The sequence below is a fragment of the Gymnoscopelus braueri genome, assembly GCF_963280865.1.
Source record: "Gymnoscopelus braueri genome assembly, chromosome: 11".
NCBI classification, from domain to species: Eukaryota; Metazoa; Chordata; class Actinopteri; order Myctophiformes; family Myctophidae; genus Gymnoscopelus; species Gymnoscopelus braueri.
Window position 1 is genome coordinate 51,638,825 of NC_137613.1, and position 23,603 is coordinate 51,662,427.

Genomic DNA, 23,603 nt, shown 5'->3' on the forward strand with positions numbered 1-23,603 from the left:
TACTGTACTTAAGTGCAATATTGAAGTAGTTTTACTTTACTGGAGTATTTCCAGTTTTCAGTACTTTTACTTCTACTCCACTACATCTCAGAGGCAAATATTATACTTTTACTCCTAGTACTATTATTTTGAAACTTTAGTTACTAGTTACTTTGTAGATTTTGATTATTATTACAAAACATACATTAACCACTTCAGCCCAGTATATACATTTCGGCCATTTGAAAATAGCCGATCTACAAGCTCACAATGCGTCGCTTGTATTTTCAAAAGATTTGTACACATTTTGATTATACAACTTGAAAACTTTTGCAATGGGCCCTGCTGTACTTGAAGTACATTTTGATACCAATATTTTTGTACTTTTAATCGAGTAAACGTTGAATTCCGGACTTTTACTTAGTAAAACATTTTAGTACTTTTTCCACCACTGATTATTTCATAACATTTTCTTTTTTTAAAATATTTAATAATCAATGAAATTGCTTAGTTAGATTAATGTTGCAGCCCTGGTGTGTTGTTGTCCTTCAGCCTCCCTTTGCCTCCTGCAAGAAGAGCAAAGACATCCGAGAAGTGAGCCCGGTCACACCGGAGCTCACCTTTTATCTAGTGAATAATTTAACCACATCAACCTCATTTTTCACCCACATTCCGGGGGTGAAAAAAATAGCAGATCTACAAGCTCGCCATCGCGTCAACAACCAACGCGACGCCGTGTGTGATTCTTGTAGATCGGCTATCTTTTCCAAAATGTTAGCGTAACGTGATATACACGCGGAAATTCAACACGTCGCGTGATCCATCTGAATCTTTACAATCAGTTTAGCTACTGATTTTACAAGGGGTTCAAAAATGGGTGACTGTCACTTTAACACTTAATCCATTCTATCCGGGGAGGCATCTCTGTTATTTTAGATACTATATTTGGCTATTCAAAAATAGCAGATATACAAGCTCATAGCGCGGCACTGAGTGCCCCGCTATGAGCTTGTAGATCTGCTATTTTTGAAAAAATCGTGAACATTTTTGCAAATATTTGAAAATATATTTTTAAAGGGAACATTTTTGTCTCGAATCTTTGCTTCTGGGGGTTCCTTTTACACAATATTTTGAGATGGGGGTCCGCGGCCAAATACATATCATTTTGGGGGTCCTTGACATGAAAAAGTTTGAGCATCACTGATATAGAAACGCAGTTTAAAAAAATAAATGTTAGGATTTAGAAGACATTTGTAGAATCCCCCAGAAGCAAAGATTTTAGTTAAAGGTATCATGACATTCATTTTCACTTTTTTTATTTTCAATGTTTTATTTGGGGTTTTATGACCTCAATTACACCCCAAAAACCTGAACTTAGAACATTCAGTGGATTTTCTGTGGTCTGGGGTTTTCTGAATAATTAGGCTGAAAAGTAATCTGAGCTTGGCCCTTCGACAGTGAGGTCACAGTCGATTAATCCCACCCACTCTCCTCCTCGCCCCTCCCCTCCCCTATCCTTTCCTTTGGGGGGGGCGGAGCAGAGGCGATGATTGAAAGGCAAAATCCCTCACCAGCGACACCCGCAGGCAAAGATTTATTTTTTCATTGCAGTTGAAAAGGCTTTAGAAATGTGAGAGAAAAACACCTGCCATGGATCACTGGAATGGAATTTTCACTTGAAACTTTTTGTACACTTTTGAAGGACCAGGACAAAGACTTTGAATGTGGTGTAAAAGTGAATGTCATTAAACCTTTAAAAATGTTCGCTTTTAAAATATATATATTCGTAAGATTTGCGCAAACTTTCCAGTTTTTTTCCTAAAATAGCTGATCTAGAAGCTCGTGCCGCACTATGAGCTTGTAGATCTGCTATTTTTTAATAGCCAAAGACATCTAAAAATGACACCGATTATTTCCCGGTTTAAATGGGTTACCCTATATGGTTGACCAGAGTCCCTCAGGGCTTCTATACTATGTCCTTTCAGTTTTTGCTCTACATTAAATATCTTCGCTGAAAATAGCCGATCTACAAGCTCACAATGCAATTGTGAGCTTGATGTGAAAAAGTATATTGTGAACCACAGCCTTAAGATCACTGGTTGTCAACTTGGGGTTCGGCGACCCCTATGGGGTCCTCGACTGGCTTTCAGGGGATCCCCACTCCTCGACCTCAGCTAAATAACTGCTGGTAAGGAACCAAAGGAACCCCGATTGGTCTTTAGCCTTGAGGATGTTACAGTGTCGGGGTCCCAGAGATGCATATCAAACTAAGGGTCTGTGAAATGAATAAAGGGTTGAGGATCACTGCCTTTATGGTCCCGTTTATGTGTTGCACATAACAGTAGGCTACATGTACCGCAGTGTTGCATGCAGCTGTGATACATGTACACACATATACATGTAGTGTTTACAGCTGTGTCATACACACTATGTTCAGACTTGTCAAACCGGTCAGACAGACTCACAGCTGACACTCACACTTCTATTTTCTCTGCTGTACAACTTCAGCCAGCTTTGCTTAACCCATTCAATCTGGGAACGCATCTGTGCCATTTTAGATTTCTTTGGCTATTCAAAACCGCGCTATGAGCTTGTAGATCTGCTATTTTTGAAAAAATGTGTGCAAATCTTTGCATATATATATATTTTTTTAAAGCGAACATTTGTAAAATATTTAGCTCCAGGATCCTCCAGAAGCAAAGATTTGAGTTACAAATGTTCGCTTTGAAAAGTATATATTCAAAGATTTGCACACATTTTCAAAAAAAATTAAATAATAAGCAGATCTACAAGCTCATAGCTATGAACTTGTAGATCTGCTATTTTTTAATAGCCAAAGTATAAAATAATGGTTATAGCTAACATCTAAAATGACACTGATGGGTTCCCAGATTGAACGAGTTAACTTTTCAGGCTCTCACTATTTGGTAGTTTTAGTAGTAGTAACAGAGTGACTTACTCTTGCCTACTGGACAGGTATTTATTCACCACTGCCTACATTCTCTTTGTGCTTAAGAGGAAGTTGTATTTGTCTAATGTTGTTCTGTGTAGCCTTTCACACTGTCCAGGTGCAAACCACACAGCTCACCTGTGTCAGTGTTGCCATGGGAAAAATTGACTGGAGCTCAGTGGTATGCATTGCAGGGCTGTGCTCAACATACGGAATATGGGGATACGTTGTCTCTGCGAAGCCCATAACGTGTCGTATTGTATCGTATCCTATCGATAGGCTTTTTTTACCTCTTATCTGCTAATTCCCATCCGGGGTCGCCATAAGCAGGTCATTAGCTCTGGTCCATAGCGTTAGAAGGAGTTCTACTTAACTCTCTCAATGCAATAAAAAAATATGTTCATACTGTGCCAGCAATTTTTTTAAAGTAAAGCAAAATAATAATAATAAGTTAAACAAGAAGTGAATGGAGCAGCACATCTTCGGATCACGATATCTTGGGTTCTGAAAATTCTTCCCCCCCCCAATTTCTTTTTTTAAAACTCGGGATAACTCGTTCTTGCCACTGAGGGCATTCAGAAAAAACTCGGGATTACTCGTTTTCGGCACTGAGAGAGTTAGCGCTATGGTACTTTGGATCCTTTCCCCTCACACCCGCGGTAGCGCAGGCTGCATGCGCAGCCTCTCGTCTTTAGTAAAATAAAAAAAATAGACTTTCGCTGCTCACCAAAACAAAGACGGTTTTATGGAGTTGAGAGCCTACTCTACTTAGTGGGAACACTCTGAGCCCCCCACCTCACGTCTAAAATACACTTTTCGGCCAGAAAATAAAATGTTTTTGGTTACTCCACTGCGCCCTGCCTCTACAGATCTGGTCAATGGAATTTTTCTATTGACCGAATTTTTCCTTCCGGTGAAATATTTTCTTTTCTTGTCAAAAAGTGTATTTTAGACATGAGGTGAGTGTGTGTGTGAGTGTTCCCACTAAGTAGAGTAGGCTTTCTCCATAAAACCGTCGTTGTTTTGGCGAGTAGCAAAAGTGTATTTAATTTTTTTCTACTAAAGACGGAAGACTGTGCAGCCTGTGTTACGTGCGCAAAGGCTCGAAAGTCCCATAGCGTTAAGGAGAACTCATTCTTACCTTGCGTCCATCTTCAGTATCCTTCTCCCAACGTTACCCCTCACATCACCTCCTCTGCTCGTCATGTCTAAACCATCTCAACCTCGCCTCTCTCGTTTTAACCCATGCAATCCGGGAACGCATCCGTGTCATTTTAAGATGTCTTTGGGCTATTCAAAAGTAGCAGATCTACAAGCTCATAGTGTGGCACCAACTGCCGCGCTTTGAGCTTGTAGATGTGCTATTTATCTTGAAAAATCGTGAAGAATGTGCACATCTTTGAATATATATTTTTTAAAGTGAACATTTGTAACTCAAACCTTTTGCTTCTGGGGGTCCCTGGAACAACATATTGACAAATGTTCACTTTAAAAATATATATATTCAAAGATTTGCACACATTTTTCACTTTTTTTTCCAAAATGACAGATCTACAAGCTCGTACGAGATTTTTTTTGGGGGGTTTTGGGTTCTCAAAATGCATATTTATGCTCAAACACTAAATAATCTGTATAGTTTACATATGAATTGTCTCCAGATTTAGGAAAATATACTGCCTGAAAACATTTGAGCATTATATCAATGCATTTGAGCATTGATATATTTTTTTCTGAAAAAAAAAAAAAAAAAAAGTATTGCAAATTGGAAATACTCTAGTTAAGTAAAAAAGTAACTCAAAATTGTACTTAAGTACAGTACTTGAGTACATGTACCTAGTTACTTTCCACCACTGCATTTTGGTCATGTGTGTCATATCGGCAAAATCTTTTTTTTACATAATGCATGCCGTGTTAACCTAATTCCTAACCTAATTCATTGTAACCTGGCCTCATTCAGAGATAGACCTAATATGCAGAGCAATTATTGTAATAATATTAATCCATTGTGTGATCTTTCAGATCTTATGGGCACTATGCTAAGGTTTTGCCCAGTCTTCCTGATACATGGGGGTGAATTAAAAACTGCATTTCCAGCTGCCACTGCAATGCAAACAGTTGTAAGAGGACCTTTGATCAGACCAAACCATACAAAGTGCGGCCCGATACCGGACTGCTATGATGCTCCGCCCCCTTATTGCATCATCCTGCGTTTTAACCCATTCAATCCCGGGAACGCATATCTGTGTCACTTTAGGTTTCTTTGGGCTATTCAAAAATAGCAGATATATTATATATATATATAGGGGGGTCCGCGGACAAATATCATTTTGGGGGTCCTTTACATGAAAAAAGTCTGAGAACCACTGATATTATAGCAAAATAAGTAAAAAAAAAAGAGAAACTGTTAGAATTCTGAAGACATTAGTTGAATCCCAAATTGAGTTACAAATGTTTGCTTAAAAAATATATATATTCAAAGATTTGCACCAATTCACGATATTTAAAAAAAAATGCAGATCTACAAGCTCGTGGCGCGGCACCCAAGCTTGTATATCTATTTTTTAATAGCCAAAAGTATAAAATAATGGTTATAGCTAAAAAAAAAACTAAAATGACACAGTATATGTTCCCGGATTGAATGGCTTAAACCAGGGGTTTTCAACCCCACTGGTGGTCCGCGGAGGTATTGCAGGTGGTCCCTGGCCATGCATAAAATAAATAAAACTTTTTATTTTTTACTTTTAACACTTTACCTGCCAATCACGAGTATAACCGTTGATGAAAAATACACCCGTTTACTGCCAAAAAAATCCATCCAATCCTGTATCTCGGCTCCTGTGTAAAAAAAAATTAAACACTGGCACTGGGGGAAGTAAAATAAAAAAAACCCTCTGGCAGGGAATGTGTTAATAACTTACAGTAGTTCTTACTGTATGGTGTGTGTGTGTGTGTGTGATATGACATGTGAGCTTACCATAAGCACAGTAATACTTAATCATATTCCATCATATTCAAACAAAATCACTGTATTTTATTAGATATTATATTGATATTATAGCTATTTTCTCCAGCTCCCTGTGGTGCATGAACCCCCCACCACTATTGTGTGGGGTGGGTCTATGATGGACCCACCACGCACAATAGTGGTGGTCCCCAGGTTGCTCTTAGTCAGGATGGTGGTCCCTGGGTCAAAATCAGTTGAAAACCCCTGGCTTAAACCACACCTACAGTTACTGTAGCACAGCCAATAGCAGACGGTGGTATCTTTTGAAATCCTAGTAAGCTCTGGGAGCAACACGTGTAGCGTCCGTTTATGCTTATCACTGTGCTGAGTCAGTGACACTGATTTAGTTTGGGTACCATGAACTCTCTGTGGTGGAAAGTAACTAAGTACATGTACTCAAGTACTGTACTTGAGTACAATTTTTAGGTATTTGTTCTTTACTTGAGTATTTTCCAATTTCCAATACTTCTACTCCACTACATCTCAGTGGCAAATATTGTACTTTTTACTCCACTACAATTATTTGGAAACTATTATTACAAAACATACATTACCCACTTCAGCCCTACACTATATACATTTCGGCCATTTGAAAATAGCAGATCTACAAGCTCACAATGCGACGCATTGTGAGCTTGTAGATCTGCTATTTTCCAAAGATTGTTATACATTTGAAACTTGTAATGGGACATTCTGCATACTGAGTACTTTTACTTTTGGTACTTTAAGTACATTTAAACTTTTGTACTTTTACTCAAGTACATTTTGAATTCCAGACTTTTACTTGTAACAGGGTATATCTACATTGCAATATTGATACTTTTACTTAAGTAAAACGTGTGAGTACTTTTTTCACCACTGAACTCTTTGAGCTCTTGAGTCCCACCCTAGACTTTACTCAACAAGGCTATCTTTACCTGTAAAGTAGAGCTGTGTTGATTATTTTTCTTAGCGATTGTCCTATCGATATTTTTTTCGATTAATAGAATCTTTGAGAAGCATTTTCCCCCCCTCGATATGTTTATTTTGTCATTGCTGTCGGGCAGAAATCTCCATATTATTTTAACTTTATATGTTGTTTTTGTTGTAAATGAATGCCCTACGTCATCATTATACTGCAGTGCCAAAAAAAAAGTAGCAAAAATAGTATAACGATATATCAAGAAATACTTCTGATGGCTTTGTCCTCACTGGCTATTCAAAAATAGCATATATACAAGCTGAGCTTGTAGATCTGCTATTTTTGAAAAATCATGAAAATGTGTGCAAATCTTAACTCAAATCTTTGCTTCTGGGGGTCCCTCGAACAACATATTTTGAGATGGGGGTCCGCGGCCAAATACATATAACTTTGGGTGGTCCTTGACATGAAAAGGTTTAGAAGGATTTAGAAGACATTTTGTAGAATCCCCCTCAGGCCTTAATGGGTTAAACCAGGAAACCCAGTAATTACAGCTGAACCCATCCTTGACCTCCTGACCCCCAGTATGTCAAGACAGGGACACGGTTTCCTGAAGCCTTTCAACTGACTGCTTGTTCTCTCAGGTGTATCACCTGGCGTCTGATAGGTCAGGGGGTCTTACAACATGGCACTGTAGTAGAAACGTGTTGCTCAACCTTTTTTGATGTCGTTGGCGTCGGGCAGAAACCTCGTATCTCCATATTTCATCTTTTCAGGATGCGATGCGACCTGTTGTGAGCTTGTAGATCTGCTATTATCACTATTTTGGTTTTGGACATTCAAGGTTTCCACCTGACTGGCAACGACCACGGACCCCCATTTAATAACGTTTTTATCTCTGGGACCCCAATATACACTGTAAAATCAGTGTTAATTTAACCCCTTAACCCTCTCCCTTATCCCTCCCCATCCCTCCTTTTTATTCTCCCTCTCTTGGAAACAAAAAAACAAATCGATGGAGCTTACGCAGAAACACATTTCAGCCACTCCTTTACACCTGTAAACTAGTCATTTGACAGTAAAGTTGATTCTGATTCTAACTCGTTACCGACCCGCAAGGGTCCATTTGGTTCCTAACTATCAATCATTTTAGCTGGGGACCCCCTGGAAGCCCCCTCAAGGACCCCTGGGGGTCCTAACTGGATGATCAATTTTGATCATGAAAGTTGTTTCCCATCCATGGCCCAGCAAAATAGCTCTAAATTGTATGAGTTATTTTTGCACTATGCTAAATAGGACAGAGCTGATGTGCAAATAGCTTTTAGATTAATCAATGCACAATTCTATCATAGCTGAGTAAGCAGACACAATCAGTTAGTCTTGCAGCTCCCTGAGCTCTGTGTTGGATATGGACTAGACTGTGTGTGATTGGCCTGGATAGATCCTCATTCATATACTTGGCTATTCAAAAATAGCAGACCTACAAGCGCTATGAGCTTATAGATCTGCTATTTTTTGAAAAATCGTGAACATGTGTGCAAAACAAATTCAAATCTTTGCTTCTGGGGGGTCCCTGGAACAAAATATTTTGAGATCGGGGTTGGGGGCCAAATACATATCATTTTGGGGATCCTTAACATGAAAACGTTTGAGAACCACTGATATAGCAACATACGTTTTTTCACAAAACTGTTAGGATATAGAAGACATTTGTAGATGCGTTCCCGGATTGAATGGGTTAACATTCTATGCGCTTGTTGATTAATTGAATACAGTAGGACCACAATGGAAACAAGTCCCAAGGACTTTTTTGTGTTATCCTTTTAGGGGGGCGGGGGTCCATATCCACTGGCAGTGTTACGTAGACCATAGTTTCCATGATTCCGTATTGATAATTATACACAATAAAATCGAACAGTGTCACTTTGCTACAGATAATACAGAGATGGATTAATGAATACATAGGCCCACTTTCTAATATAAACACGGCCTCCAGTCTCATTTCAACACAGTAGATCGGACAATTATAACATATGATATTTTATACAAGTTTTTAAGACTTTTTTTATGGCCCATTAATAGCACTTTGGATTCATAAAATATACTATACAATTACATGTGCCTTTGTCATGGTTTCATTGAGACTAATGTGTTCCATTTGTTTGTTTCATTCAGGAGCTGACTGGACTGGACCCTGGGATGGAAAATCGTGGTAAGAGAGATGTTTTTTTTTCAGAGTTCAAAAGTTCTGCAAATGATAATTCTTTGGTAAAGCAAAAGGCTCTATATTGTGATAAATTACTATAGTTTGTTCAGTAACATGGATCTCCCCGTCTCTCCAGCTGTAGTGTATAGAAAACACATTTTCAGGTGGGTTACAAATTATCTTCACCTGAAAATATATTTTTTGTCTATTAACTCATTCACTGCCAGAACTTTTTTTTTTTGCGTTTGCCCACTGCCAGATATTTTTTATTTAAAAAAAAAAGTACTCAGGAGCCGAGATACAAAATGTTTAAGTTTTAAGTTAACAAGGAAGTGGATGGGAGTCTAGATCTTCAACAAATCATATCTCCTTGGTCTTTGGGTTAAAAAATAAATAAATAAATAAGAAAAAATAAAATAAAATTTAGTCGTTCTTGGCAGAGGGGGCTTAAAGGACAAAAGTCGTTTTAGTCGTTCTAGGCAGGGAATGAGTTAAATGGAGAGACAGGGAGAAGACTCTATATAGCAATGATTGTTATGGGAATATAGAGCTATTTAACACAAATGTCTTACTTTGTGACATTCATTGTACGTTCTTATATGGCAAAAATACACAAATCTGATTCTCCGAGCAGTTATCGGACAATTGTGTGCAACCCAGTGCTGCAGGCTCCCAACTCGTTAAGAGAGGAATTAATTAAACTCAGCCTGCCTGATAAACTTCAACTGGCATGATGCCAACAGTCCTCATTAACGATGAGGCAATTTAGCTTGATGCATTACGGAGCAGATTAGAGCACAGAGTGGATTCTGAAGTGGTTTGACAGAATGCTATCCCTCTGCAGTGTAGGGGAAACGTTCTCATGTCAAAGACCCCAATATTGATATGTTTTTGGTCGCGGACCCCCCTTTGATCGATTTTGTGCCAGGGACCCCCATATATTTCTTTCAAATTAAACTGGTTAACGTACAGTAGGGTTAAAGTGGTTAAAGCAAGCCAAATATGGCAAGAATGAGCAAAATAGTACTTCACATAGTACTTATGCAAATTGTACCTACATATCCTTATTGAAAAGATCATGTTGTTCCCACTCCCAGTAGTATAATGGCCTATGTCAAGAGTGTGACCTAGGTCATTTTATATTAGCCTGGAAACCAGACAAATCTACCAGTGCAAAAAACGAATACAAGCCCTCCACAGATTAGTCTGGTACCGCTCAGTTGTGATTGGATTTAACTGCCCCCGAAGTGGTTTTCTTTTTTATCCGCCCCTTGGAAATATAGGTTCCACGCAGAGATTCCAGACTAATATCTCTGCAGTGATATTAGTCTGGTCATGCCAGGCTAATTATTTATTGCCTAAGTCAAAGACAGTGTGACTTGAAAAAGAAGGGAAAAAAAGAAAGAAAACGTAGTCTGGAGTAAGTCACTCCAGAAATAATGTGGCCTAAGTCAGGTTTACAATTGTCTAAGTCAAAACATAAATTGGCCTAAGTCATATAATCCTCTCATGTTACATAACTGACAGACAGCGTCAACGTAATATCAATAGTCATACATTGTTATAAACCTTTTGAAATGATTAAGCAATATCACAGTTTTTTCAGTATTCTTTTCTTTTATCAAGGTGACGTTTTGTTAGTCTTTATGGGGGGCTATTTAGAGATCTAATGAGCTACCAGTCATAGTATCATGAGAGCAGAGAGCGGTGAGTCAGTCTCAGTGTTGATGTTATGGAGCTGGTTTTGTTCCTAGGGGTTTGGCCCAGTGTTGAAATCATGGAGCTGTATTGTAAGGGGTTTGGCTGTGTGTGACGTGTGGAGAACATCTCTTTCCCCGGTGTTTCGCCCCCAAGAGGGCGTGGTTTTGAGGTTGGGTTCAGGCAGTGGTGGAAAGTAACTAAGTACCGTACATTTACTCAAGTTATGTACCTAAGTACAATTCTGAGGTATTTGTACTTTACTTAAGTGTTTCCAATTTTCCAATTTTACTTCTACTCCACTACATCTCAGAGGCAATGCATGTTGTACTTTTACTCCACTACAATTATTTGAAAACTTTAGTTACTTTGCAGATATAAATTATTACATTATAAAACATACTTTAACCACTTTAGCCTTATTTTATACATAGGCTATTTGAAAACAGACGATCTACAAGCTCACAACACGTCGCATCGACGCGTTGTGAGCTTGTAGATCTGCTATTTTCAAACATTTTTGTACTTTTACTTTTGGTACTTTAAGTACATTTTGATACCAGTACTTTTGTACCTTTACTCAAGTAAATTTAGAATTCCGGACTTTAACTTGTAACAGAGTACTTCTACATTGCAGTATTGATACTTTTACTTAAGTGAAACATCTGAGTGCTTTTTCCACCACTGCTAGTAGGCATAGTTTGTGTTATACAGTAGGTATAAGGAATACAACCCCGCCCACCGAAGCGAAACACCAAGAGAAAGAGGGCTTCCCGTGACGCGTCGCGCTGTTGACACAGCACAGGTGCTATCTGATTGGGCCTCTCCCAGAGGACACACCTGTAGGTTAGTGAGCGAGGCCTCCTGGTGTTCTGTTCCCCTCTGTCACACACACACACACACACACACACACACACACACACACACACACACACACACACACACACACACACACACACACACACACACACGCACACTGCCTCACGGCCTCCAGTCTCATTTCAACACAGTAGATAGGGAACACCGGACCTCACTCGACTCACGTGGCTCACTCACTCACTGGATGCTGTTACCGGTTCAAGTTGGTCTCCTGGTGACTATCTGTGGATTAAAAAAAGACCTGCAATGGCCGTACAGTCTGAACATATGAGTGAGTAAAGGAACCGTTTTCTCCCTGTTGTTGGGTAGTTTTTTTAGGCTATTTTAAAGACATAACCAGTTGTGGAAAAAGTACTCAAATGTTTTCCTTAAGTAAAAGTATCAATCCTGCATTGTAGAAGTAGTCTGTTACAAGTAAAAAGGCCTGTGTTCAAAATGTTGCTTGAGTTAATGTACAAAAGTATTGGCATCAAAATATACTTAAAGTACCAAAGTAAAAGTGCTAAAATGTTTCAAAATAGCAGATCTACAAGCTCACAACGCATCACATCGAGCTTGTAGATCGGCTATGTATATAATAGGGCTAAAGTGGTTAATTTGTGTTGTATAATAATCATTTATATCTGCGAAGTAACTAGTAACTAAAGTTTTCAAATAATTGTAGTGGAGTAAAAGTATAATATATGGAGTAAAAGTATTGAACATGGGAAACACTCCAGTGAAGTAAAGAAATCCTCAAAAGTGTACTGTACACAGTGTAGTACTTGAGTAAATGTACTTAGTTACTTTACACAACTGGTTAATTGACTATATATGACTGACTACTAGTGAAACATAATTTGTTTGTAATCTAGTACACACTGTGTGAACTGAAGTGAGATGGTGATTGATTAGTGCCCAGAAGTTGTACTGTGTCTTTAAAACCAGTCTTAGGTCTCAAAGACTTGATTAATGTACGTGGAAGGACTATCGATCATTTTTCTTGTCGATTTTTACTTTAACGATTAATAAGTAAAAAGTGGTGTTTTTTTTTGTCAACAAATCTAAGCGAATAAAATATATATTTTGTTATAATCCACTGAATGGATCGCATTAATTTCATTAACCCATTAAGACCCGAGAACAATTCTAGAACTGCCTTCTAAATAAGTAGTTCTCAAACTTATTCGTTATTCAAAATTATAAAAAAAACACTTTCAAGAAAAAATAAATAAAAATCCCAAAATAGCAGATGTACAAGCTTGTAGCGCAGACATACAAGCTCTCTGTGAGCTTGTATGTCTGCTCTTTTCTAATGGCCAACGCTAAAATCTAAAATGACAGTTTTAATGGGTTAAAATTGATTAAAAAAAAAAAAAAGTCAGTTAAATCGGTTAATTCTATTGACATTTACACCCCTGTACAGACAGGCCTACAATAGGATGAACCGACACAGTGCTTTTTCTAAACAAGCAGGCCTTAGTTCAAACAGATTAGATTGCTTGATCTTCTCATCCCTGTCTGGCCCCAGTGTGGACAGACAAGCAGCACGCTTTAAAAATAAACTGTCACTTCCTCCCTAGGATTTATGCCTTTAAACCCATACGTTTGAGTCACTCAAAGCCAGTGGTCTAAAGTAACTTAAGTACATTTACTCAAGTACTGTACTTAAGTAACATTTTGAGGTACTTTTACTTTCCCGGAGTATTTCCAATTGTCTATACTTTTACTTCTACTCCACTACATCTCAAATGTAAATATTGTACTTTTTACTCCACTACAATTATTTGAAAACTTTAGTTACTTTGCAGATATAAATATATTACATTGTAAAACATACATGAACCACTTTATCCCTATTTTATACATAGGCTATTTGAAAATAGCAGATCTACAAGCTCTACAATGCGTCGCATCGCAACGCGTTGTAGATCTGCTATTTTCAAACATTTTTGTACTTTTACTTTTGGTACTTTTTCGTACATTTTGATACCAATACTTTTGTCCTTAAATAAATGTTTATTTCCTGACTTTTACTTGTAACAGAGTACTTTTGATACTTTTACTTAAGTAAAACATTCGAGTACACTCGATGCACCACTTCCACCAAGGCTTTTAGTGTGTTTTATTTTGGTTCTTCCAACTAGGTGGGCTTAAAGTCATTCATGATGCTTTTTCTATATCACGGGGGAGGGCTGTCATTTTTGATGAGGCCAGCGCTGTGGTATTTTGCTCTGAGTCAGCAGGTTATTTATACATCGTGACAGCCACACATGTTTGCCCAATTAAGCAGAAGACTTGATACGACGGAAGGAAACTGTGCGACAAAGTTCTGAGGCGCATTTTAAGCCATTCACTCCGGGGACGCATCTGTGTCATTTTAGGTTTGAGCTATAACCCATTATTTTTTTACTATGGCTATAAAAAAAATAGCAGATCGACAAGCTCGTAGCTCGGCACCGAGTGCCGCGCTACGAGCTTGTAGATCTGCTATTTTTTTAAAAATCATGTACATTTGTGCAAATCTTTAAATCGAATTATATATATTTTTTGAAAGTGAACATTTGTAACTCAAATCTTGGGTTCTAGGGGTCCCTGGAACAAAATATTTTGAGACGGGGTCCGCGGCCAAATGGATGTAATTTAGGGGGGGGGGAATTAGAGAACTACTGATATTATATAGCAATATACGCAACAAAAAAGCAGATCTACAAATCTGCTTAAAAAAATAATAATCTTGAACATAATATGCAATTCTTTAAATACATCACTTTTTTTTTTTTTAAACATTGTTTTTTTGGGGGGCTTTTATCTGCATTTATTGATAGGTACAGTAGACTGACAGGAAATGGGGAGAGAGAGATGGGGGAATGACACGCAGCAAAAGGTCATCGGGATCGAGAATCGAACCCGCGACACGCTTGTCAGGCTGGCATTAGCAGCCTCGGTGCTCATACGGCTACGCCAGCCGTCCGGGACTTAACTCAAATCTTTGCTTCTGGAGGTCCCTGGATGAAAATATTCACTTTAAAAAATACATATATTCAAAGATTTGCACACATTTTCACGATTTTTCATGAAAAATAGCAGATTTACAAGCTCATAGCGCGGCACTCGGTGCCACGCTATGAGCTTGTAGATCTGCTATTTTTGAATAGCCAAAGACATCTAAAATGACACCGACGCGTTCCCGCATTGAATGGGTTAAGTTTCTCTATCTGCTGCATACTGCACTGTACTGTCTTATCTACAACATACTGATATAAATGTTGCATTTATGTAACGCCTTTACCCAAAGCACTTTACAATGTGCATTACATCCACCCATTCACACACCCATTCACACACACACACACACACACACACACACACACACACACACACACACACACACACACACACACACACACACACACACACACACACATTCACACACATTCACACACCTGACGGCGGAGGAAACCATGCAAGGCACCAACCTGCTCATCGGGGAGAGGTTCAGCATCTTGCTCAAGGACACTTTGACACTTAACTCTGGGGGGAGATCGGGAATCGAACTGGGAACCTTTCCGTTTCCCAAAGCGGGCCGCTCTACCTCCTGAGCCACTTGCCGCCCGATGTAGTGTTAGAACAGCGTTAGAGCACCGAGTGCCGCGCTATGAGCTTGTAGATCTGCAATTTTTAGAAAAATCTTGGAACATTTGTGCAAATCTTTGAATAAATATATTTTTGAAACTATATTTTTAACTCAAATCTTTGCTTGTGGGGGTCCCTGGAGCAAAACCTTTTCATGTCAAAAATATGTTTTTGGCCGCCAACCCCCATCAAAATATGTTGCTCCAGGGACCCCCCCGCCTAGAAGCAAAGATTTGAGTTACAAATGTTGTTTTAAAAAAATATAATTATTCAAAGATTTGCACAAAATGTTCAAGATTTAAAAAGAAAATTGCAGATCTACAAGCTCGTAGCACGGCTATAAGCTCTACAAGCTCGTAGCGTGGCTATGAGCTTGTATATCTGCTATTTTGTAATAGCCAAAGTGACTATAAAATAAGACTTGACACAAGAAAATGACAGATGCGTTCCCGGTCTTACTGGACTGATGTGTTCTGGGATATAGATCTATGTGCGGTCTATGTGTAACTTGTACCACAGTATTGTCATCATCATCTGCTGATGTTTGACAGCCGGTGGTCACCATTATAATGACATACTGTACCTTACCTGTCATATATTCAGTGGACCCTGATGAAGGCTTTCTCAGCTGAAACGCGTTGGCACTCGTTTTTTTTTTAACCTTTGCCAGCCATGATTTATAATGAAGCTGTCAGTGTTTCCACAAAGGAAAGGAATCTAACCCACTCAATCCGAGCATCTGTGTCATTTTAAGATTTCTTTGGCTATTAAAAAATAGCAGATCTACAAGCTCATAGTGCTTGTAGATCTGCAAAAAAAAAAAAAAACCCAATTAGACCTGAGGCCGATTCTAAAAAAACACCTTCTAAATCCTGACCTATGTTTTCTGAAAAACTTCAAATATTTATTAAAGGGCAAGACCACTTTGGTAGAGGTTTGGGTTGTGTAGTTACCTCGCCATGATGTAACTCCAAAGGTGGTCAAGAAATAAAAAATAATTGCTGCATTGATTAGAAATTGATAATTCAGAATATGCTCCCCATTGACTTTGTACAGTAAAACAGCTCTCAAAGTCGCTCTTTTAGCATGTAAACTAATGTAAACAAAGTTGATTCAGACAATATAGAACATCACCAAACCCAGTACTGTTTTTTCTTTTTATAAAAATGTTAACTTACTGTTGATTTAGCTATTTTTATTAAAAAGAACCTGGACTGGATCGGCGGATCCGGATCCGGATCTTCAAATGGTAAAATCAACAGGAAGTTGACATTTTTATTAAAAAAATAAACGGTACTGGGTTTGGTGATGCTCTATATTGTCTGAATAATCAGCTTTGTTTGTGTTCGTTTATGGGCTAAAAGAGTGACTTTGAGAGCTGTTTCAGTGTACAATGTAAGTCAATGGGGAGCATATTTTTAATTATCAATTTCTAATTAATGGAGCAATTATTTTTGATTTCTTGCCCACCTTTGGAGTTACATCATGGCGAGGTAACTACACAAACCAAACCTCTACCAAAGCGGTCTTGCCCTTTAAAAAATGACAACAAATCTATGTTGCTATATACTGTACATAGCAACAAGAACCCCAAAAGGGGTTCCCGTTCTGAAAGGTATAGTTACAAATAGGGGTTCCCGCCCCAAAATGTGTTAAATCGTGCAAATGTGTGCAAAGCTTTCAATATATATTTAAAGCGAACATTTGTAAAATATTTAGTTCCAGGGACCTCCAGAAGCAAAGATTTGAGTCACAAATGTTGTTTCAAAAACATACATGTATTCACAGATTTGCACCAATGTTCAAGATTGTTCAAAAATAGCAGATCTACAAGCTCGTAGCTATTTTTGAATAGCCCAAAGTATGACATAATGGTTACAGCTCAAATCTAAAATGACACGGATGCGTTCCTGGTCTTAATGGGTTAAAATTGTGAGCTCTCTGTCAGGGGTTTTGTTTACTTCTAAAGAGCAGCCAAACATCCATCTATGTGACAGCGGTTGTTCTAATTATTTCCCATACATCACAGTCGACCTGCTTGAGGTTTCGCTGTCATGTCATCAGTGGTGGAAAGTAACTAAGTACAAGTACTGTACTTAAGTACAATTTTGAGGCATTCGTACTTTACTTGAGGATTTCCAATTTACAGTACTTCTAATACACTACATCTCAGAGGCAAATGTTATACTTTTACTCCACTATAATTATATGAAAGCTTTAGTTACTTTGTAGATTTTGATTATTATTACAAAACTTACTTTAACCATTTCAGCCCTATATGCACTTCGGCCATTTGAAAATAGCAGATCTACAAGCTCACAACGCGTCGCGAGCTTGTAGATCTGCTATTTTCAAAAGATTTTATACATTTGAAAACTTGAAACGGGACATTATGTAATAAGTACTTTTACTTTTGGTACTTTTAAGTACATTTTGATATCGACACTTTTGTCCTTTTACGCAAGTACATTTTGAATTCCGGACAGAGTACTTCTACATTGCAGTATTGATAATTTTACTTGAGTAAAACATTTGAGTACTTTTTTCCACCACTGCATGCCTTAGCCCTGATTGCACACTAGAGGGCACTGTGGTGTTGTTAGACTGCAGGTGTGTGTCTTTGTCAAGCAGCTTTTATTAAGGTCAATTACTGTCCGGTAAATGTTTGAAAGAATGCTTTGAATGACGTGACGAGACACACCAGAGATTTATGCAATAACATCCTGTGAGTGAGCGTTCAAACGCTCCTTATCTAAAGACAACTTCCTGTTCAATTCGTCCTAGTAAGTGCCAGTGGTGGAAAGTAACTATGTACAATTTTGAGGTATTTTTACTTTACTGGAGTATTCCCCATTTTCTGTACTTTTACTTCCACTCCACTACATCTCAGAGACACATATTGTACTTGTACTCCACTACAATTATATGACAACTTTAGTTACTAGTTACTTTGTAGATTTAGATTATTATTACTAAACATACAACCACTTAAGCTCTCTATATATTCCGGCTATTTGAAAATAGCCGATCTACAAGCTCACAATGCGCGTTGTGAGCTTGTAGATCTGCTATTTTCAAAATATTTGTATACATTTAGAAAACTTGAAATGGGACATTCTGCATAATGAGTACTTCTACTTTCGGTACTTTAAGTATATTTTGATCCCAATACCTTTGTACTTTTACTCAAGTACATTTTGAATTCCGGACTTTTACTTGTAATGGAGTATTTCTACGTTTTTCCCCCCACTGGTGATTGCTTCATGCTCGTAGAGCTCACGGGGGCCGGTGTTGTTTAAGCTTGTTTATTGCTAAATAGGCAAATAAGGAAGAGATCAAATCTGAGCGGTTCTGTTGTGCAAACGTGTGGTTTTAAAGCTGTTCATTTCTTGGCCCTTAGTTTGAAAACAGGAAGTAGAACAGGAAGAAGAATATGATCCAGAGATAAGATAAGCCTATATCTAAACGCAAGAACAAGAAACAAAATACTGCAAAAACCCTAATATGAGAGAGAGAGAGAGAGAGAAGAGAGAGAGATAGATAGATAGTAAAGGTTCTAAGGCCAGGCAAAAAAGCATTGTACACTCACTGTCCATTCTAAATAGAAGCTATTTGCACAAGAAAAGTGTAATGATTCCGGGACTATATAGGCGTCCAGAAAATATACATTTTACATTTTCCTATGGGATATAGTTTGTCTGAAGCCCATCTGCTGACAAGGCAACTTTTCAAAGAGGAGATTATATCTTGTACATAATTATATTTAGGCCAGGTGCAAGGACATCAAGGCAAGAATCAAATGGAGGAATTAAAACATCCGCACACTGGTTTAAAGCTCCCAAACGGTTTTATTAATGGCATAAATAAAACAGTTTGGGAGCTTATAAGTTTAAACCAGTGGGGGATGTTTTAACCTTCCTTAAACCCATTAAGACCTGGAACGCATCTGTGTCATTTTTGGATTTGAGCTAAAAAAGCATTATTTTACACTCCGATATAGCTTGTAGATCTGCTATTTTTGAAAAATCGTGAAAATGTGTGCAAATCTTTGAATATATATTATTTTAATGCGATTTTTTTTACTCAAATCTTTGCTTCTGGGACCCCCTGGAACACAATATTTTGAGATGGGGGTCCGGTGCCAAATACATATCATTTTGGGGGTCCTTGACATGAAAAAGTTTGAGCACCACTGATATAGAAACATAGGTTTTTTCAAAAAACTGTTTTGGCAAGACATTTTAAGGGGCAACTTTAACAGAAACGTTCAGGCAGTAAAGGTGTTTAGTCAGTTATCAAATAAATCCACACTTGAAGTGAAGTCTTCCACTCGATATGGATTAGGCCACGCAGAGGACCCCCCCCCCCCCCATAACTCTATGAGAGTGTACAAATTGGAACCAAATTGACCCTTACGGGTCCGCTAGCCCATTGGTTCTCAAAGTGGAGTCCGGGGACCCCCAGGGGTACTTGAGGGGGTTCCAGGGGGTCCCCAGCTAAATGATGGACAGGAACCAAATGGACCCTTATGGGTGTGTAACTCTGAGAGTGTACAATTGGAACCAAATGGACCCGTTCCAATTGTACACTCTCAGAGTTAAATTAACATTGATTTTACAATATAAATTGGGGTCTCAGGGATGGAAATGCCATTAACACATTAACTGCCAAGACCGTAGTCCTACGGGCCGTTAAATCCAACTGTTAAGCGCCGAGACCGTAGCCCTACGGGCTGCGGTCTTTTCGCGCATGCGCGGTCCGGGTGCACTTTCGGATTTTTTTTGATCCACTTCCGTTTCCGGTTTGATGACAGGAAATAGAATTATTTGGGATCCGGTTTTCACGATCACGCCCGCTCCCATTCTACAGACGAAACTGAAACTCAATTCTCTTCCTGTAGTTTTTTCTCCTCGCATTTCACTGTTTAACGTAATCCGCTCTAACTCAAACATGGATGCCCCGTTTGACACGTGGTTTTCACTGGGAGATACAGGGAGATCTCGCGGATGTAAACAGACTGTGTAGCGCTCAATCTTAAGGATTTTAACAAGATCTATGGCGACATGAAAAAAACAAAAAAACAACAAAAACACCTTGGCACTGGTGAGTACATTATGAGATTAGCCCTTGGCAGTGGATGTGTTAAATGGGGGTCCGTAGCCTAATGCATGTCAAACTGGGGGTCCTTGAAATTAAAACGGTTGAGAATCACTGCTAGAGAGCCGTAAAAACCTTCTCTTATTGGGGTCCCTGGCTTATCTTTTCAAATGGGGGGTCCGTGGGCTGATCAAGTGTCAATTTGGGGGTCCTTGGCACGAAAAAGTTTGAGAACCACTGCTGCTAGCCACTAGCTGGCCTCACTCTGTCCCTGAGTGGCATGGGAACCCACAGTGTGTGTGCATTCTCTCCTTTCCTGTTTCTCCTCCTTATCTGTCACACCATGCAGGAGAGAAGGCCACTTTACTCCCACACACTGATTACACCCAAACACACTGCTTCACAAGCTATGGCTCCCGACCCTTGTTTGGGTCGCCACACAGTACACATCCCCGTTTCCCCCCTACGACTTTTGTTTTATTCAAAAGATTAGACTTTTGAGATATAAATCACAATACAATCTTGTAGACATTTTTTATATATATATGTATATTTTAAAGAGGGCTTAAGTGATTAATTCCTAATGTATTTTTTTACGTTTGGGTCCCCAGAGAGACTCCAAATTTCTCTTTTTGGGTCTGAAGCAGAAAACATTTTGCACTAACACACACCCAGGCTGCTGTTTTTATTATTATTTATTTTTTATCCCACGATTTTGCAGCCCAATTTTTTTTCACCCAGTGCCAATTGTCTAGGTAATCCTTGGCGCTACCACTCCCTCTGCCAGCCTAGGGAGAGCCCACAGCCGAGCTCATGCCTGAGAGCTAACAAGCCCTCTTATCACCTGACAGGGGGGAGTTTCCCCGGTAGGACGTAGCGCGTGGAAGGAACACGTTATTCCAACCAGTTCCTTTTCCCCTCCATCAGGCGCCCCGGCTGACCAGGGGGAGGCGGTATAGAGACCAGGATTACTGCATGTTTTTGTGGTGTGACTTGCAAACAGGCTGCAGTGTTAAGGCCCTGATATTATCCGTTTTAGTATCAATGTCAACAAGCAATGTCGGGCATTTTTCAATGTTGACATTTCACTTTTCTGTTGAAAAGTGAAATACAGTTAAAGTAACTTTAATTTGACAAATTTGACAAAAAATACATTTGAGTTGGAGTTATTGCCTTGTATCTCATCATATCGTCTGTCGATCAGTGTTCTTACTTAAGTAAAAGTATCAATACTACATTGTAGAAATACTCTGTTACAAGTAAAAGTCCGGAAATCAAAATGTACTTAAAGTACCAAAAGTAAAAGTACTCATTGTGCAGAATGTCCCATCTTTCGAAAATAGCAGATCTACAAGCTCACAATGCGTCGCATCTGAGCTTGTAGATCGGCTATTTTCAAATGGCCGAAATGTATTTATGGCTGAAGTGATTAATGCATGTTTTTTATAATAATAATCAAAATCTACAAAGTAACTAGTAACTAAAGTTCTCAAATAATTGTAGTGGAGTAAAAGTACAATATTTGCCCCTGAGATGTAGTGGAGTAAAAGTACTGAAAATTGGAAATACTTCAGTAAAGTGAAAAATACCTCAAAACTGTACTTAAGTACAGTACTTGAGTAAATGCACTTGAGTAATTTACACCACTGCAGTTGATACTGACGAGGAAAAGTCGGGACGCGTGTATCGCAGCCTTTTCCACTGCAGCCTTCCATGGCCCCCCTGTCTGTGTGCTGTGCGATCCACTGGGATTTTCTGCAAGATTAAACATTCAGCCCGAGGTTCTGCTCTGTGTCAGTTTCAGTATGCACTCTACAGTACTGCTAATGCCCAGGATGAAAGACCATAAGCCTTCTGAGGACCGTTTGTTATGGAGAAGTCACTGAAATAGTGTGTGTGTGTGTTCGCTGGGCTGTTACTGAAACTTGTTCAAACCAGTGGTGTAAAGTAACTAAGTACATATACTCAAGTACTGTACTTATGTAAAATGTTGAGGTATTTTTACTTTACTGGAGTATTGCCAGTTTTCAGTACTTTTACTTCTACTCCAATACATCTCGGAGGCAAATATTGTACTTTTACTCCACTACAATTATTTGAATACTTTAGTTACTAGTTACTTTGTAGATTTAGATTATTATTACAAAACATACACTAACACTAAAAACGGTGGGTGAAATGCTTTTTTGTACAAGCTCCATCATTTCTCCGAAAAGGAGGATGGAGATGGAAAGAAAGAACAAGATAACAGGACAGATATTCACATATTACTGATATGAGTGCAGTGAAATATACAGCATACATATACAAGCAGATATAAACGTGGGAATGTTTATCATGTTTATGTAATATCACTAAATCTGTCTGTCGGGCATATATTGTGTGTGTGTGAGGACCACGATGCAAATAAGTCCTGGACTTTATTGTGTTTTTTCAATTATTTTCGAATAAACTAAACTACACTAAAGACCTTTTATATAGAGTCCCTATTCTGCGGGCGAACATTTGGTGAAAATGGCAGATCTACAAGCTCACAATTCTAGCTTGTTGATGGGCTATTTTTGCCGAAGATATTTGGTGCAGAGGGAAAAAATTAGGGGGCCTAGTATAGACCTCTAGGGAATAGTAGTATAGGGTTTAAGTTGTTAAAGGTGTCATCTCAGCACTTGGTTGTAAAAACAAACAAAAACCTGTCTCACAGAACGATATCTGCTCGCCGGCACTTTAAAACCTGTATGGCCCAAGTATGTAAACAAAGCTTACACGCTAACACTGCAGTCACTTTACTCATGCATGTACCAAGAAGCTATATGGTTCCTGGCAGTGTCACCGGACACCTCCCGTGACCTCACTTCCTCTTCCCCCTCGGTTGCATTTGCGCTCCGCCCAGCCACCGGCTCACCTTGCCCCCTGCGTCTCGAGTTACCTCTCTCTCTCTCTCCGCTTAGACCCCTCCCCCTTGCCCGTCTGGGGAGGGAGTAGGCCTGTGGGGCCTGTGTGAAGCCAGGAGCACAGCACGGACGCACGCCATTGGCTAAAAACACTGGATGACCAGAACCATAGACACTTGCAGCAGCTCTCCTCACCGGCTGTGAACTTTGCCCCTGGAGGAATGACAGGCATCTGTGAGACTTATTGCCATACCTTATTTATGAAGACAGACAGACAGACAGAGAGACAGACAGACAGACAGACAGACATGCAGGAAGGGTGGGACTTAGCGAGCGAGTGAGTGAATATGTTAGAGAGAGAGAGAGAGAGAGAGAGAGAGAGA

The 23,603-nt window shown here is 39.0% G+C and overlaps 1 protein-coding gene across 2 annotated transcripts in view; it reads left to right on the forward strand.

The window, feature by feature from the left end:
- Positions 1 to 23,603, forward strand: part of phactr4a (phosphatase and actin regulator 4a) — a 95,318-nt gene that overhangs the window by 12,885 nt on the left and 58,830 nt on the right. Inside the window, exon 2 of one of the 2 annotated variants that reach the window (XM_080442827.1) lies at positions 9,010 to 9,046. In XM_080442827.1, coding sequence (XP_080298953.1) covers positions 9,034 to 9,046 — 13 coding nt within the window. In that variant the 5' untranslated portion in view covers positions 9,010 to 9,033. Of the gene's footprint in view, positions 1 to 9,009; positions 9,047 to 11,761; positions 11,889 to 23,603 lie in introns of those variants that run through there. The other variant, XM_080442826.1, reaches the window with a different exon arrangement.